This window comes from Enhydra lutris, unplaced genomic scaffold (genome assembly GCF_002288905.1).
Source record: "Enhydra lutris kenyoni isolate GAN:26980312 unplaced genomic scaffold, ASM228890v2 scaffoldscaffold2, whole genome shotgun sequence".
Taxonomy (NCBI): domain Eukaryota; kingdom Metazoa; phylum Chordata; class Mammalia; order Carnivora; family Mustelidae; genus Enhydra; species Enhydra lutris.
Window position 1 is genome coordinate 33,776,597 of NW_019154086.1, and position 15,165 is coordinate 33,791,761.

The 15,165-nt window shown below is 40.4% G+C and overlaps 1 protein-coding gene across 2 annotated transcripts in view; it reads left to right on the top strand.

The window, feature by feature from the left end:
- LOC111149968 (phospholipase C eta 1) overlaps positions 1-15,165 on the top strand; it is a 183,021-nt gene that overhangs the window by 84,194 nt on the left and 83,662 nt on the right. For both annotated transcript variants that reach the window (XM_022507247.1, XM_022507256.1), the window contains exons 2-3: positions 9,739-9,885; positions 12,342-12,585. In XM_022507247.1, coding sequence (XP_022362955.1) covers positions 9,739-9,885; positions 12,342-12,585 — 391 coding nt within the window. The remainder of the gene's footprint in view (positions 1-9,738; positions 9,886-12,341; positions 12,586-15,165) is intronic.

The window sequence follows — 15,165 nt, forward strand, 5'->3', positions numbered from 1 at the left end:
AGCAGAGAGCCCGATGCGGGGCTCGATCCCAGGACCCTGAGATCATGACCTGAGCCGAAAGCAGAGGCTTTAACCCACTGAGCCACCCAGGCGCCCCACAAGATTTTATTTTAAAGGAACCTCCACACCCACTGTGGGGCTTGAACTCACAACCTGCAGATCAGAGTCTCATGCTCCCCCACTGAGCCAGTTAGGCACCCCCCGAGTCTAATTTTTTAATGTGGCTAACAGAGTATTTATAATTCATTTCATAAATTTCAGCTACCATTTATACATTCTAAGTGGGGAGGAAAAATGTACACAGACCCAGAACAAGAACAATTGAAAAGAAAATGCACCAAGTGTTCTTATTATGATCTTTGGGGGTCAGGCTTAAATTCTTTCTCCTCTGGGGTTCATCCAAACCCGCCCTGTACCTCCTTAGTCCTTTGTGTCCTTATTTTTTATATCCCACTCCCTATTTTATTGTTAATTTTTACATACTATTTACCAGTCTTGTCATTACCATGACATACTATCACTATGATACATGAAGTTTCTAGAAGCTAGACCTGGTATGTTATAGGCTCCTCCTAATACTTAGTGGAAAGGGTCTTAGGAGCCAGCAAAGCTAATTCCTTATTTCTGTAGAGCAGAATGTTGGAGTAAGACTGCTTAAAAAACTTACCAGCCATGTGCAGGTTAGGGGCCTGGACAGGACCCAAAGGCAGACATTCTGTGCAGTGAAATGGAGAGAGAGATGCCCTGGGAAATCTGGATACCTGGTTTCAAGGCTTGTCTCTGCCATTTACTAGCTTTATTATCTCAGACAAGTTCTTCACTTCTCTAAGTCTGTTTTCATTCACTCTACAATGAGGGGCATTTAATTATCTCTACTTCACAAAGATATTTAGAGGTTAATTGAGATAACATGTCAGTAGTCTTATCTCTGGATTCCCAGTAGAGTCCTTGGGAAGATTAAGCAAACAAACTAACAAAAAACCCCAGATGTTCATCCCTATTCCGAGGGACGGTGACTTAATTGGTATGTGGTGGGACTTTGTGTTCAACACATCTAAGAAGGTCCTCAATGATTTTGATGTACATACAGCCAGAGTGGAGAACCATGAGCCTTGTTAGAGGAAAATATTCTCTGTAAGTAAAGTCCAGTATTTATTGCAGCTTAGGAATTTTGTTCCTGAATATCTAATACCACGTCATCTCACTGAACAAATGATGGAACAAAATCTCTAGTCTTTTATTTGTATATATCTTAGAACCATATTGTGCAATGGTGAAGACCCTTCCATTCCTTATGTTGAGGCAGAAAACTCTTTACATATTAGATAGAACTAAATTTAGAATTTTAAAATTAATTTATATTCCCCTCCCCCATGGGGTAACATTAAGTAAAGCCAACAAAATCATATTGTTATGAATTCTGTCTTGTATTTCATTTGTTTCCCCAGGACTAATGATTATGGAGCAGACACAATTGTTGAATACAAAATAGGTCTCATTAAAAAAGAAAGTATTATATAGAAGGCTTTAACAAAATAGAAGAAAGGGTTCTGACATTTAAGAATTACTGATAGATTCCTTTCACCCTTTCTTTGATCTAAATCCCCCATATGTATTTACCAACTTTGCAAACATATTGACTATGTGCACATAAGGTTTGCAAACAAGTTCCAAAATGTTATCACGGACCAATTAGTTTCTAAAAACCTTTCAAATAATCTTATCTTCTCCACAAGAGTGATTTAAGCTTTGGAAAGAAAAATCAATGAACTCTGCATTGTTTGCTTTTCACTGGGAAGAATCATGACTTAATAAGATGGAGCACTCCATGGTTGTTTGTAAGCACATTTATTCATAAGCTGGTATGATTTGACTTTAAGGCTCAACGGCTGGCAAGGAAGAGCTTTTCAAATGAAGCCATTCCCTGTGAAGAGCAGTTATACTTTATATACAGATCATTTTAAAAATTGATGTCTCTAGTAAGATACCCAGATATTAATCAGTTTTTTTTTCCTTAAAGTTATTCTGAGAGGCTTTTGGATGAACTAGAATTTTGTCTTCTTGAAAGATAAAATTGTACCTATGAAAGCTAGATCAGCTCTTTTATAGACTCACAGAGCTGAGAGGAAAATGCACTTTTAGGTTGAGGGCGGTTGGATATTCAGAGATACTCCATGACCTTCAGAAGTGCACATGGCTGGTTAGTGACAGGATGTCCCCTCTCCTGCTCCTGGAGCTGCACAGTGACCGCCATCCGGGGGCATGGCCCATCAGTGAGATGCCTCAGAGCTTCCTGTGTCATGGAGCCCAAAATATGTTTCCCTCTTTTTCTGCGCTGGTGATCTCAGGAAATCTCCCTTGCCTTCCTTTGAGAGAAGCATTATCTGCATTATTTGGCACTTTTTCCATATAGAGATGGAATTGTTTTCAGAAGCTAATCCCTTTCCGTCACTCAGATTTACTCTAATCTGTAGATGCTGGCAAGAAATCAATTCACATTTTTCATGTACCTTTTGCTGAAAGATTCTCTTGCAGAGGATCTGGACTTTTGTTTTTTTGTTGTTGTTGTTGTTGTTTTTGTTTTGTTTTGTTTTGTTTTGTTTTGGTCTGCTAATGCACAGTTTGGTGATCACTGTCCCAAAATAGATGTGTTTACAAAAGCATGCAAGTGATATTCTTTTTTTTTTTTTAAAGATTTTATTTATTTATTTATTTGACAGACAGAGATCACAAGTAGGCAGAGAGGCAGGCAGAGAGAGAGGAGGAAGCAGGCTCCCTGCAGAGCAGAGAGCCCGATGGGGGGCTCGATCCCAGGACCCTGGGATCATGACCTGAGCCGAAGGCAGAGGCTTTAACCCACTGAGCCACCCAGGCGCCCCTGCAAGTGATATTCTTGTATGGCCTTAACACAGGCCTGGTTTAGACCCTGTATGTGAGAAGGTGTCTTGGGGTGACATTTAGAGTAGAGAATGAGCAGGGCCCTAGTTTTACTTATTACTGCTGGAGGTGATATTGCTTTTTGGCCTTTTAAAGAACAGGGCTAGGGAATATATGCAGCTGTGTGTGTGTGTGTGTGTGTGTGTGTGTATCCACATAGACATACACACACACACACACATGCACATATATAGACTCAACTACTTACATATGTATGTGTATGTTTCTGTTTGCTTTCTGTGTTTGTTTCCCCTCCTTCTCATTCTTATTGACTTAATTTTAATTTGGAACATGGAGGATATGAAGAAAAGTCACGCCCTTATCCCTTCTACTTGATTTTCTCCCACTCTTGAGAGTAACCAGCTACGGTGTTGTCTGGGTTATCCTTCTTGTGTTTCTTTTTGTGAAGATAAGTGTTTGCATCTCTAAAAATTTCCCAAGCTTTTCTTACACAAAAGTATCATATTACAGATATATGCTTATTTATTCTTTGCCTTTTTCACTTACTAGTATCTTCTAGAAATTAACCCATATCAGTGTATAGAGGTCTTTTTTATTATCTTATATGGTTATATAGTAGCCCAGTAGGTGTAGGTATATATTATTTTATTCAACCAGTTTCCTATACAGGATCATTTTTACCCTAAATGGCAGGAGAAGAGTTTAATGTGCTGTGAGGGAAGTGGGGAAGAGAAAACAAACAAAAAAATGGACACAATCATCATAGGAACCTCAAAAATATGCTGAGTGAAAGAAGCCAGAAACGCGGGACTGTAGATTATAAGATTTTCATTTATGTGAAATATCTCGAGAAGACCCATCCACAGAGACAATAGGTTAGTGGTTGTCCAGGGCTGTGGGTGAAAATGGGGAATGAAGGCGAATGAGCATGGAGTTTCTTCTTGGGGGTGATGGAGATGTTCTAAAATAGGATCAGCTCACAACTCTGTAGATACATTAAAGTCATTAAATCGTACATTTGAAACAGGTGGATTTTATTTTATTTTATTTTTAAGATTTTATTTATTTGACAGAGACAGATCCCAAGGGGAGAGAGAGAGAGAGAGAGAGAGGAGGAAGCAGCCTCCCTGCCTAGCAGAGAGCCTGATGCGGGACTCAATCCCAGGACCCTGAGATCATGACCTGACCTGAAGGCAGAGGCTTAACCCACTGAGCCACCCAGGCAGCCCGAAACAGGTGGATTTTAATGTATATAGGTTGTACCTCACTAAAGCTGTTAAAAAATTAGCATCAGGTGGTATGATCGACATTCCTGGGAGAATGTGATGACCTCTAATTCCAGCATGGCTTAAAGAGTTAAACCCTCTTAGATGTCATGCATGCTTAGTAGAAATGTTGGGAATCTCTCCTCCAATGATATACTCTCTTATACTTCAAATCAGAAGTTTGTTTATTTTTTTTAAAAATGATTTTCTGCTTGAGGCTTTTAGTGAACCGATAACTGCTAAAGACATTTACTTATTTTAAACTGACTGTGGCAGAATTGATTTAATACCTTTAAAGAATTAAATTCTGAAGGACTTTGTAGACCACTTTGTTATGCCTCTCATTTCACAGATAAAACTCTGTTAAGAGTTTTGAAACTCTAATTATGTAATAAAGTTAGAAATACAGTCTACTGTATTTCTACTCATCTGTTCTACTCTTTAAATATTTATGCTATTCTGTTAGGCGGCCATTAAAATGGTAATTATTAAGACTGTGTAGAAACATGGAAAACTGTTTATTATACAAATGAAAAAAAGCAGCATGCCAAATGACCTAAATATCATGATTGCAAGCAGCGTGTCAAATTTGTGTACATATTGAGGCCTGGAGCATAATAGACAAAAACAATATGTGTGTTGTGGGTGTTTCTCTTTTAATATTCCTGAATGTGGCTGCATTTGTGGCCTGCCTTTGCAGACTTTCCCAGACACCTTCCAGCACCGGGAGTGTGTGTGATAAGGTTACATCATTCTAAGCCCCTGGAACTCTTCCCTTGTTTACCTGCCACTGGAAGTCTTCCTTTGTTCTCTTGTTTCTCATCTTACTTTATGGAATCTAACGATCTGGCATGGTTGAAGAATGACTTCTATGTGGGTGGCAATTACTGTTATCTACCTCTACAGAAGGCAGAACATAAAGAACATAAAGAAATTGGCTTAAGCCATCACTTCGTGGTTTAGATGACATTGGAAGAGTCATTGAATGAGTTACAAAGAATGATTGAGGGCATTCTTTCTCTGATTAGCTTTACAACTCAATGGATTGTCTACAATGAGGTTTGAGGGAGAGGAGGTATGTTAGGTGACTCACTCCCAAGACTACCCTGGACTTGATTTTTCAGTGTGACTCTAAGTGCCTTTTCCAAGTGATAAGCATAAAGGAGCTACATAAACAATTTAAGCATCACACTGTTTCAGATCCTAGCTCTGCCAGATACATTTCAATCATATATGCTTGTTTGCTGTGGTGGATGAAGCTGGAGTCTTAGCCCAAGGCTGAGTTGATGGGATAAATGCGAAGCTAGTGACTATTAATATATTATATAAACACCCTTCCTCATTGAGAGATTGGATCCTACTTTCTAAAATATTTGTGTTTCTCCGAATGATGCTTTTGCTAAATTATAGATGGTGTTTATTAGCTCAGATAGCTGATTACACTTTTTTTAAAAAAGATTTTATTTATTTATTTGACACACAGAGAAATCACAAGTAGGCAGAGAGGCAGGCAGAGAGAGAGGAGGAAGCAGGCTCCCCGCTGAGCAGAGAGCCTGATGTGGGGCTTGATCCCAGGACCCTGAGATCATGACCTGAGCCGAAGGCAGAGGCTTTAACCCACTGAGCCACCCAGGCACCCTGATTATACTTCTTTTTTTTTTCTGATTATACTTTTTTAAGAAAAAAAGATTTTATTTATATGACAGAGAAGAAGGAGAGAGAGAGAGCACATACAAGCCTGGGGATGGGGAGGGGAGGAGCAGATGGGGAGGAAGATGCAGATTCCCTACCGAGCGGAGTCCATCTTGGGGCTTGATCCCAGGACTCTGGGACCACGACTTGGGCGAAGGCAGATGCCCAACTGACTGAGCCATCTAGGCATCCGTGCTTACACTTTTATATCATTGTACTTTTCCCGTTAAAGTGTTGAGATGTTATGGCCATAGCAGTTCCATTTTAGGTTAAAAAAGGGGGAGTCCTGTGAAAAGGAAAGAGAAAGAAAGGGCAGTGTGAACGAAGCAGAGGACACAATGTCAGATATATAGGTAGTGCTTGCTGTTAGATCTTTGATTGTATAGTTAATTCAATTTTCCACTTTGGTTTAAGCAATTTATTTTATTCTCTCTTCCCAAAGAGACATCTTCCTGAATTATGGTTTTATTTTATTTTATTTTATTTTTTTAATCCCACGAATCCTTTGCTCAAATGTCTGGTGAATCTCTCATGACAATGGATTAAGATCTTATTCTACCAACATCCCTGACTTCTTACAGCCTAGTTTTTTATCCAGCCCTTGGAACCTTATGTCCCATCACTTTCCTTTTGAGTCACTCTTCCAAAGTTGGAGACCCATCGTTCCCTATCCTCTGAATATATCTCTACTCTTTCTAATCCTTGAGCATCTGATACTGTGTTATTATTACACTTCTCCTCATTCTAGCCCACTGTATTCTCCTTTCATTATGGAATCCAATAGTATTTTTGTCTTTACTTTTGACTTGGCATTTATTTTTAAAGTTTTCAACAATAAAACCATATACGTATATATGGTTTTATATATGTATATATATATATATATATATATATATAACACCATTTATAGTGTTTATGATATGCCGGACACTGTTTTCAGTACTTTACATGAATTGACTCATTCAATTCTCAACAGCATTTCAAGATTATTATCCTTATTTTATAGGTAAGGAAATGGAGGCACACAGGGACTAAGTAACTTGCCCAAGGTCATATAGCTAGTTACGTGGCAGATCTGGAATTCTATACCAGGCTGTCTAGATTCAGACTTTGTTTCTTTCTTTTTTTTTTTTTTTAAATATTTTATTTATTTATTTGACAGACAGAGATCACAAGTAGGCAGAGAGAGAGGAGGAAGCAGGCTCCCTGCTGAGCAGAGAGCCTGATACGGGGCTCGATCCCAGAACCCTGGGATCATGACCTGAGCCGAAGGCAGAGGCTTTAACCCACTGAGCCACCCAGGCGCCCCCAGACTTTGTTTCTTGATCACAGCTCTAAACTACCATTAATAAATTGTCTTTTTAGATGTTTCATTCTCATAAAGTTAACTTCTTTAAGTCAAAGACATGGTCTTGTTGTTCTCTGCTTTGTGCCTGAAACAAGGAGTTTGCTCTGTGAACATCTGTTTATTGATGTGACCTATTATTATTATTACATATTTTTATTTTTTTATAGATTGTTATTTTTAAGTAATCTCTACACCCAACGTGGGGCTTGAACGTATACCCCTGAGATCAAGAGTCACACGTTTGTGCGCCTGGGTGACACAGTGGGTTAAGCCTCTGCCTTCGGCTCAGGTAATGATCTCAGGGTCCTGGGATCAAGCCCTGCATTGGGCTCTCTGCTCAGCAGGGAGCCTGCTTCCCCCTCTCCTTCTGCCTGCCTCTCTGCCTACTTGTGATCTCTCTCTCTCTGTCAAATAAATAAATAAAATCTTTAAAAAAAAAAAAAAAGAGTCAGATGTTCTACCAACTAAGCCAGCCAGGAGCCCTGATGTGACCTGTTGTTATCAGTGGTCAGTCGAGTTCTCAGATTTTTCTAGGAGTTTTGGCTTTGTTGGTTTGACTTGGTGATTTTATCTCGATACACTGGCACTCCGTTCTCCCTCTAATTACTGGTGTGATGTGGTCAGTGTGGCTGCCAACAATTCAAATCTGGGGCTTTTGTTACCTAAACAAATGGTACTTAGTAGTGGGTGACTACTTAGGTGTGCAAAACCAAATCTCAAATTTTGCTCTTTGCTTCAAAGTAAGTATTTTAAGTTTGTGTGTTTGTTTTCTTAAGAGCTATTTTGTTACTTTTGGATTTTTGATGTCAGATAAAACGAGAAAGAGCAGCCTATACTTCACTTTCCTTGAAATATTAAATCCTAAAACCACTTAATTTTATGCGGTTCCTCTTTGATTTCTTTGGAGAAGAAAAAGCTCTTCATGCAGGGAAGAGTGAAAAGTTGGTTATGCTGAAGTTACTTTTAGTCAGTACCCTGCACATACAATGTCTCACCTTTAAGATCACCTTATCTCTCCTGGTAAACACAGGCTACATAGTCATAAAAGCTGACGTCTCATGTTGTTGAAGTTTATTTTCTGTGTTTCTTTGATCTGTTTCTAATGGCATACTGCTTGATAAGATAGGAACTCCAAACCAGATGTTTCTAGTGCTCTCGTGGTTACAAAGGTGCCTTTGTAATGGTCGGTGATATAAAAGCTATCTCTGGATAATATAATAAGAAAGTATTTGGAAAAGTATTGAATAACTTGTAGAATCCAGGGGACAATGTCAACCTCCAGGATAACCATAACAACTGTGGAATCTTAGGGTGGCCAGGCAGGAGTGTCTTTTAAGTTTTGGCCATTGAAATGGCTCAGTTCTGTTTCCTTCCCATGCTCAGCTCAGGATTTGTGTTCTTTGGAAGGGACTCAGATTTGCTCTTAGCTTAAGTCAGTCAGGTGCCCATTTCTTAGTTGGGGTGATTGATTGGCCACCAAAAACACATGAAATGGGAAAGGAGTATTTCTAGTTACCAAAGAAGGGGAAATAGGCCACACCGACAGATGCCCATTTCTAACAAGGTTCATCTCAAAGCAGAGAGAATTTAAATGATAGTTTTAGCTTGGACAGTGAGAGATTTGGACAGTACCTGAATTCAATCACTAAATTATTCTTCTAGGTGGAAAATCTTAGCAGTTTATTTCATTAATCAACGGATGTTTTATGCTGAATTGTGAAAAAGTGATTTTTTTTCTGATCACATTTTAAAAAGATTTATTTTCATATTCATTCTATTTTCAAATACATACAGAAATATAATAGTATGAACCCATAGTAGCCATTATCCAATTTCAAAAATTGTTAACATTGTGTCAATCTTGTTTTTATTGATTGCATCTTCAAGGATTATCATAAGATGTTTTTACAACTGACTATCTAAAAACTCACAATATTCACTGTGAAGTCTGAGAAATGCTTTCTAAACATAAATCCAAACATCAAATGATTACTCTCATACCAAAAAGTATGTTGCCAGTTAGAACAAAAGATGGTCCTGTGTAACATTGATGCAGTGTTTACCTGGAAGTAGAATTTTCTTTCAATCAGGAAGGCTCTTTTTACTGGTTTAAGACTGGTGAATCAGTTCCTCAGTGGCTCTTTCCAGATTATTTTTCCCAACTTTAGTCTTCTGGTCCTTGGAATCTTTGGGAGATGAATCCGAGGTTTTATTTGACAGTAGATTTTCTTTCTTTCTCTCTTTCTTTCTTTCTTTTTTTAAAGATTTTATTTATTTATTTGACAGACAAAGATCACAAGTAGGCAGAGAGGCAAGCAGAGAGAGAGAAGGGTGGGGGGGGAGGAAGCAGGCTCCCTGCTGAGCAGAGAGCTGGATGTGGGGCTCTATCCTGGAACTCTGGGATCATGACCTGAGCCGAAGACAGAGGCTTTAACCCACTGAGCCACCCAGGCACCCCTTGACAGTAGATTTTCTGAATGCTAGTCTACATGTGTACTGTTTAACAGCTAAATGTGCTCTAATCTCTCTTTGCAGTTGAAAGATGCATGAGTGTGATGCAGTCCGGGACACAGATGATCAAATTGAAACGTGGGAGCAAAGGGCTAGTCCGGCTCTTCTACCTGGATGAGCATCGGACCCGCCTCCGATGGAGACCCTCGAGGAAGAGTGAGAAGGCAAAAAGTAAGACCAATCTTTGAATTCTTTGCTTGACTTGATATAGTTCCACATGGGTTATATTTGCTGGGCTGTCTGGAAGCTTCAGATCTATGAAACTCTGATATTTTTGTAAGTTTTGGGATCAGTTGCTAAAGGATGCAGACAGACTGAATAAGTAATGACCATTTTGTCTTTTTAATTCCTTGGGAATTTTAATCCATAAAAGTTTTCCTGTCCATGTGAGTGCTGTAAATGTTAATATTTCCCCTGTGCTGGAAACATGATTTATTTTTTAGCTGGGATATGAGGTTTTATAGCCTGAGGCCCTTTATTTATTTATTTATTTTTTTATTTTATTTTTTAAAAAGATTTTATTTATTTATTTGACAGAGAGAGAGAGAGAGAGATGGTGAGAAAGGGAGCATAAGCAGAGGGAGAAGCAGGCATCTCGTGGAGCAGGAAGCCTGAGGCGGGGCTCGATCCCAGGACCCCAGGATCATGACCCGAGCCTAATGCAGATGCTTAGTGACTGAGCCACCCAGGCGCCCCTATTTATTTATTTATTTTTAGTAAAAGGTGAAGGGTATTATAAATCCAGTGGACTTAAAAGTGTATTGCCATATTCTGAGCAAAGCTAACTGACCAGTGAGTTAGCTTTTAGTGATACCAAGCAAAAGAGCTTTGATCTGACCCCTACTGAAAGTCTCTCTCCCACACCTCGTACATTCAGCACCAAGTTGGTGTTGGGTCCTGTGTAATGGCTCTCTCATCTCCTTCCTTCCTGTTTTCATAGGAACCTCCCTGGTCTCTGGTCTCTTCACCTATCTGGCCTGTCGAGAAGTCTCCTAACCAGTCTCCATTTTGCTAGTGTCTTCTGCTTTTGTCTGTTAAGATGCTTTCATCTTCAAGTAGCAGAAGACATTGACTAAATTAGACTTACATGAAAAATAAAGATATCATCTCATGTAATAAGAAACTCAGAGATCGGCAGGTCCAGGTGTGGGATGTTGAGTCTTTAGTTCTGTTTTCCTCAGGGCTCTTGGCTCTCTCCCCTGTATATTGACCCTGTCGTCAAGGCAGCAGCAACATGGTGCTTCCTTTTTAGGAGAGGGGAACCCCTTTCCAGAATTTTCTCTCAAAGCCTACTGCCCCATGTCTCCTTGGTTAGAACTGCATTATATTCCCACACCTAAATCAATCATAGGAAATAGGAATGGGGCCTCTCCAATGGCTTAGACATTCCAGAACTTGCCCTGGGGGCTGGGAGAGGCAGGGAGGCATTGGCTCATTTCTCTGTGAATTGTGTGGGGAAGGAGTTGATACCAGAAGAAAATTGTGGCTTTGTCACAAAGGCAGAATGGAGGAGATGATATTAGAGGCAATCAGTAAGATTGCAATACTTCTGATTCACGCTTTAAAAACAAGCAAGCAAACAAAAAAGTAATATTCTAATTTAAGTAATTTTCCCTGTTAGTGCTTCTCTGATCCAAATCTGCAGTGTTGTTCCATTACCTAAAAGATGCTCATCTCTGGTCTCTTATTCCAGGCTCTCTGTGATCTAGCCTCTCCCTACCTTTCTGGCTTTATGTCCCATTATACTCTCTCTTCAGCTTTCCAGTCTTGCACAAGTGACCTATTTAACATCCCTGGAGTGGACCTCATGTTTCTGTATCCTATGTTTTTCTTCTTCTGGGATACCACCTTATTCCTCTACCTCTCTAAGCCCTGCTCGACCTTTACCATCCTGGCGTTCTTTCTGGAGATACCAATCACATTTAGCCATGCTATTCAGTTACCACCAAACGTTTTTTTCCTTCCAATTTTTAACTGTCATCTTATGCACAACTCCAAAGTTGGTTCTAGGTCTTTGTATGTTTTCCCTGTGCAAATATGCAAGCTGTAAATTTGATATATTCATAGTCTCCTTTTCTACCAGTCTTTTTGCCCTGATCTGTATATCGCTCTTCCTATCATAAATTTCAACATGTCCTGACTCAGTGCTTGGGAAGGCATGGTCCAGGCTGCCCAAGGCTGCCCAGGAAGGTAAAGTGGCATGCGGAGAAGGTTCCTAGCGGGAAACGATATGGCTTGTATTTCACATTTGAACTTAATACCACAGTTCACAGACAGTGAATTTGTTCATGCTTATTTTTTTTAAAGACTTATTTATTTGAGAGAGAGAGAGAGAGAGAGAGAGAGAGAGAGTGTGTGTGTGTGTGTGTGTGTGTGTGTGTGAAGCAGCAGAGGGAGAGAATCTTCAAGCAGACTCCCTGCTGAGTGTGGAGCCCAATGTGGGGCTTGATCTTAAGACCCAGGGATCGTGACCTGGGCCGAGACCAAGAGTCAGAGGCTCAACTGACTGGGCCACCCAACCATCCCTGTTTGTGCTTATTTTTAGAATTTAAGATGATTTTGCTGCTTTTTAAAAAATTTTTTCCAAATCCATTATGCCATGTAACTGTGTGTTCTGCTTTCCTCAGTACTTATCGACTCCATTTACAAAGTCACCGAAGGTCGGCAGTCTGAAATATTCCACAGACAAGCGGAGGGCCACTTTGACCCCAGCTGCTGCTTCACCATCTACCATGGCAACCACATGGAGTCTCTGGACCTCATCACCTCCAACCCTGAGGAGGCCCGCACCTGGATCACAGGCCTCAAGTACCTGATGGCCGGCATCAGTGATGAAGATTCCCTTGCCAAGAGGCAGAGAACCCATGACCAATATCCTTCCTACAATGTTAATGTTGAGCTGTGTGTGTGTGTGTGTGTGTGTGTGTGTATTAGACCGTGTCTTATTTTTCCCTGTAGTTTTGAAGCCACCTTCCTCCCTCTCTCTCTCTCTCTCTCTCTCTCTCTCTCTCTCTTTCTTTACCCCTAGCACCTTTCTGCCCCCTCCTCCCTCTCATGCCAAGTAGATGAATGCACAGAACAGACAGAAATGAGCTGGCATGAACTCAGGCTTCTTAGGAGGAGACTGAATTTAGCTTCACAATCTGAGAGGTCTCCAAATGCAGCCTAAAGTTTCCTAAGAGAGACGCGGTAGCTGGGAAGGTGTTTATTTGGATTAGAGAAAATCCTGCTTTGTGATCAAATCAGTTTAGTTTAACAGGTACTCTTTGAGTTCTAATTACATATGAGGTATTAAGCTCCTTCCTGCTTTTTCTATCTCTCTTTTTAATTTACAGTATGGAAACTGATGGATACGGAAGGGGAAGTTATTTTTTGCTTCATACCATTTACCTTCTCTGAATTGTTCAAGAAACTAGGGACTCATCTGAGTGTCCTTGATGAAGCCCATTCTTGAGGTCCCGTGCTGACCAGATAGTTAACCTCCTTGGTCTGGAGACACCTCTTGCGCTGGTATTGGCCTGGTCATGGGACATGGACTTTCTGGCCTCAATTTCCTTATCTGTAAAGTGAAGACAATAGAGTTGTTGACTGCTTTGATTCACTTTATCACATTTTTTTTTTCCCTAAAGAAGATTTTATTTATTTATTTATTTTGGAGAGGGAGTGAGAGAGCACCAGCAGGGGGGTAGCAGGCAGAGGGAGAAGGAGAGGGAGAAGCAGGCTCCTGGCTGAGCAGGGAGCCTGACTTGGAACTTGATCCCAGGACTCTGGGATCATGACCCGAGCCGAAGGCAGATACTTAACCCACTGAGCCACCCAGGCGCCCCCTTTTTCACATTTGTCATGGTCTGAAAATACATGTGCCCCTATCTATGAAGGGAGTGGGACTACTTCCTTGCTGTCATTGGAACGTATGCCCTAATTTTTTCCCCCCAGAGTAGTGATAAATTTATGCTGCTCTAGTTATAATTCCTCACCCAGGGTATTGTTTGAGCAGAGTGGAAATATTCAGCCCATGAAAGGAATTTTGACAGTGTGAAGGTCTGAGCTGATGAGCCATGATGTTTTCATCAATATTCACAGCATGCAGATAAAGGCAACTGGGATTTATAAGTGAACAAAACACAGACATAGAAACTAACTTTCTGTGCTTTATTCTATTAATTTAGTTCTTAACTCCTTAACATTTGGTAAAAATACAAACAAAAATATTGAATAAAATTGCTTTCTGATATAAGCCACGGAACCGTACTGTGTCCCAAACTGAAGGAATATTAATTTTTCATGAACAGGAGAGGTGAGATGGGGCAGTTCACGGGTTGGTTAATCGTGGCTCGGTGGTGTCATCAGAGACCGGGGTTCTGCCAGGCTCAGCCTGTTGGGGTGGTCCTTCAGCGGCTGCCCCATGGTCAGACAGAGGTACACCTGCTTCAGGTAGGAGCTCCAAACACAGCACTGCTCCGAGGGATCATAGTTTCTTCTCATAAATCTTTTTTTAAGAGCAAGGTAAATTTTCCCAGCCATGCCCTCCTCCCCGCACCCCCGACAAGGACTAAATCTCATCATTGGCCCAATGGCTGTTCTAGGCCTATTCCTAAAGCAGTCTTCAACAACATGAACCAATTAATATAATTGGAGCTCGAGACTCTTGCACTCGTAAAAACTGAAAGGGTTTTTGTTTATGTGGGTTTCATCTATTGATACTGTCATATTAGAAATTAAATCTGAGAATTAAAAAAAATATTTGTTAATACTCTTAAAATTATAATAAACTGGGGCACCTGGGTGGCTCAGTCTTTAAGTGACTGTCTTTGGCTCAGGCCATGATCCTGGGGTCCTGGGATTGAGCCCCGCATGGGGCTCCCTACTCAGCGGGAAGTCTGCTTCCCCCTCTCCAACTCCCCCTGCTTATGTTCCTTCTCTTGCTGTGTCTTTCTCTGTCAAATAAATAAATAAAAATCTTAAAAAATAAAATTATAATAACCTATTACATGTTAACATATTTTTATGAAAACTATTTTTCAAAACAAATTAGTGAAAAAGAATAGTGTTCTTTCCTCTTTTGCAGGTCTCTTCAATGTCTATCTGAATAGAACGCATGTATTTTCCTATCCGCTTCTGCATTTAATCTGTACGTTGTATTGTTTTGGTGGAAATACATGAAGAAAATTTAGCCTCACAGATAAATGGTTGGAAGCGGGGGGGGAACTCCTGGTTAGGGGAATGCTTTGGATTCTACTTTGGGGATGGCTGTACTAAGGCCAGTCAAGATTCACCTTCTGCCTCCATGGGAGCAAATGGTTCTTGCATACCTGAACAAAACTGAAGTTCTTCAGCAAGGAAGAAGGAAGGAAAATGGTTGTCGGGAAGACAAGCAATTGTAGAAGTGCTCTCCTCACCCAGTTAACTCGGACAAGTTCACAGTGTTTCAGAGCTTTTAACCATGTATAT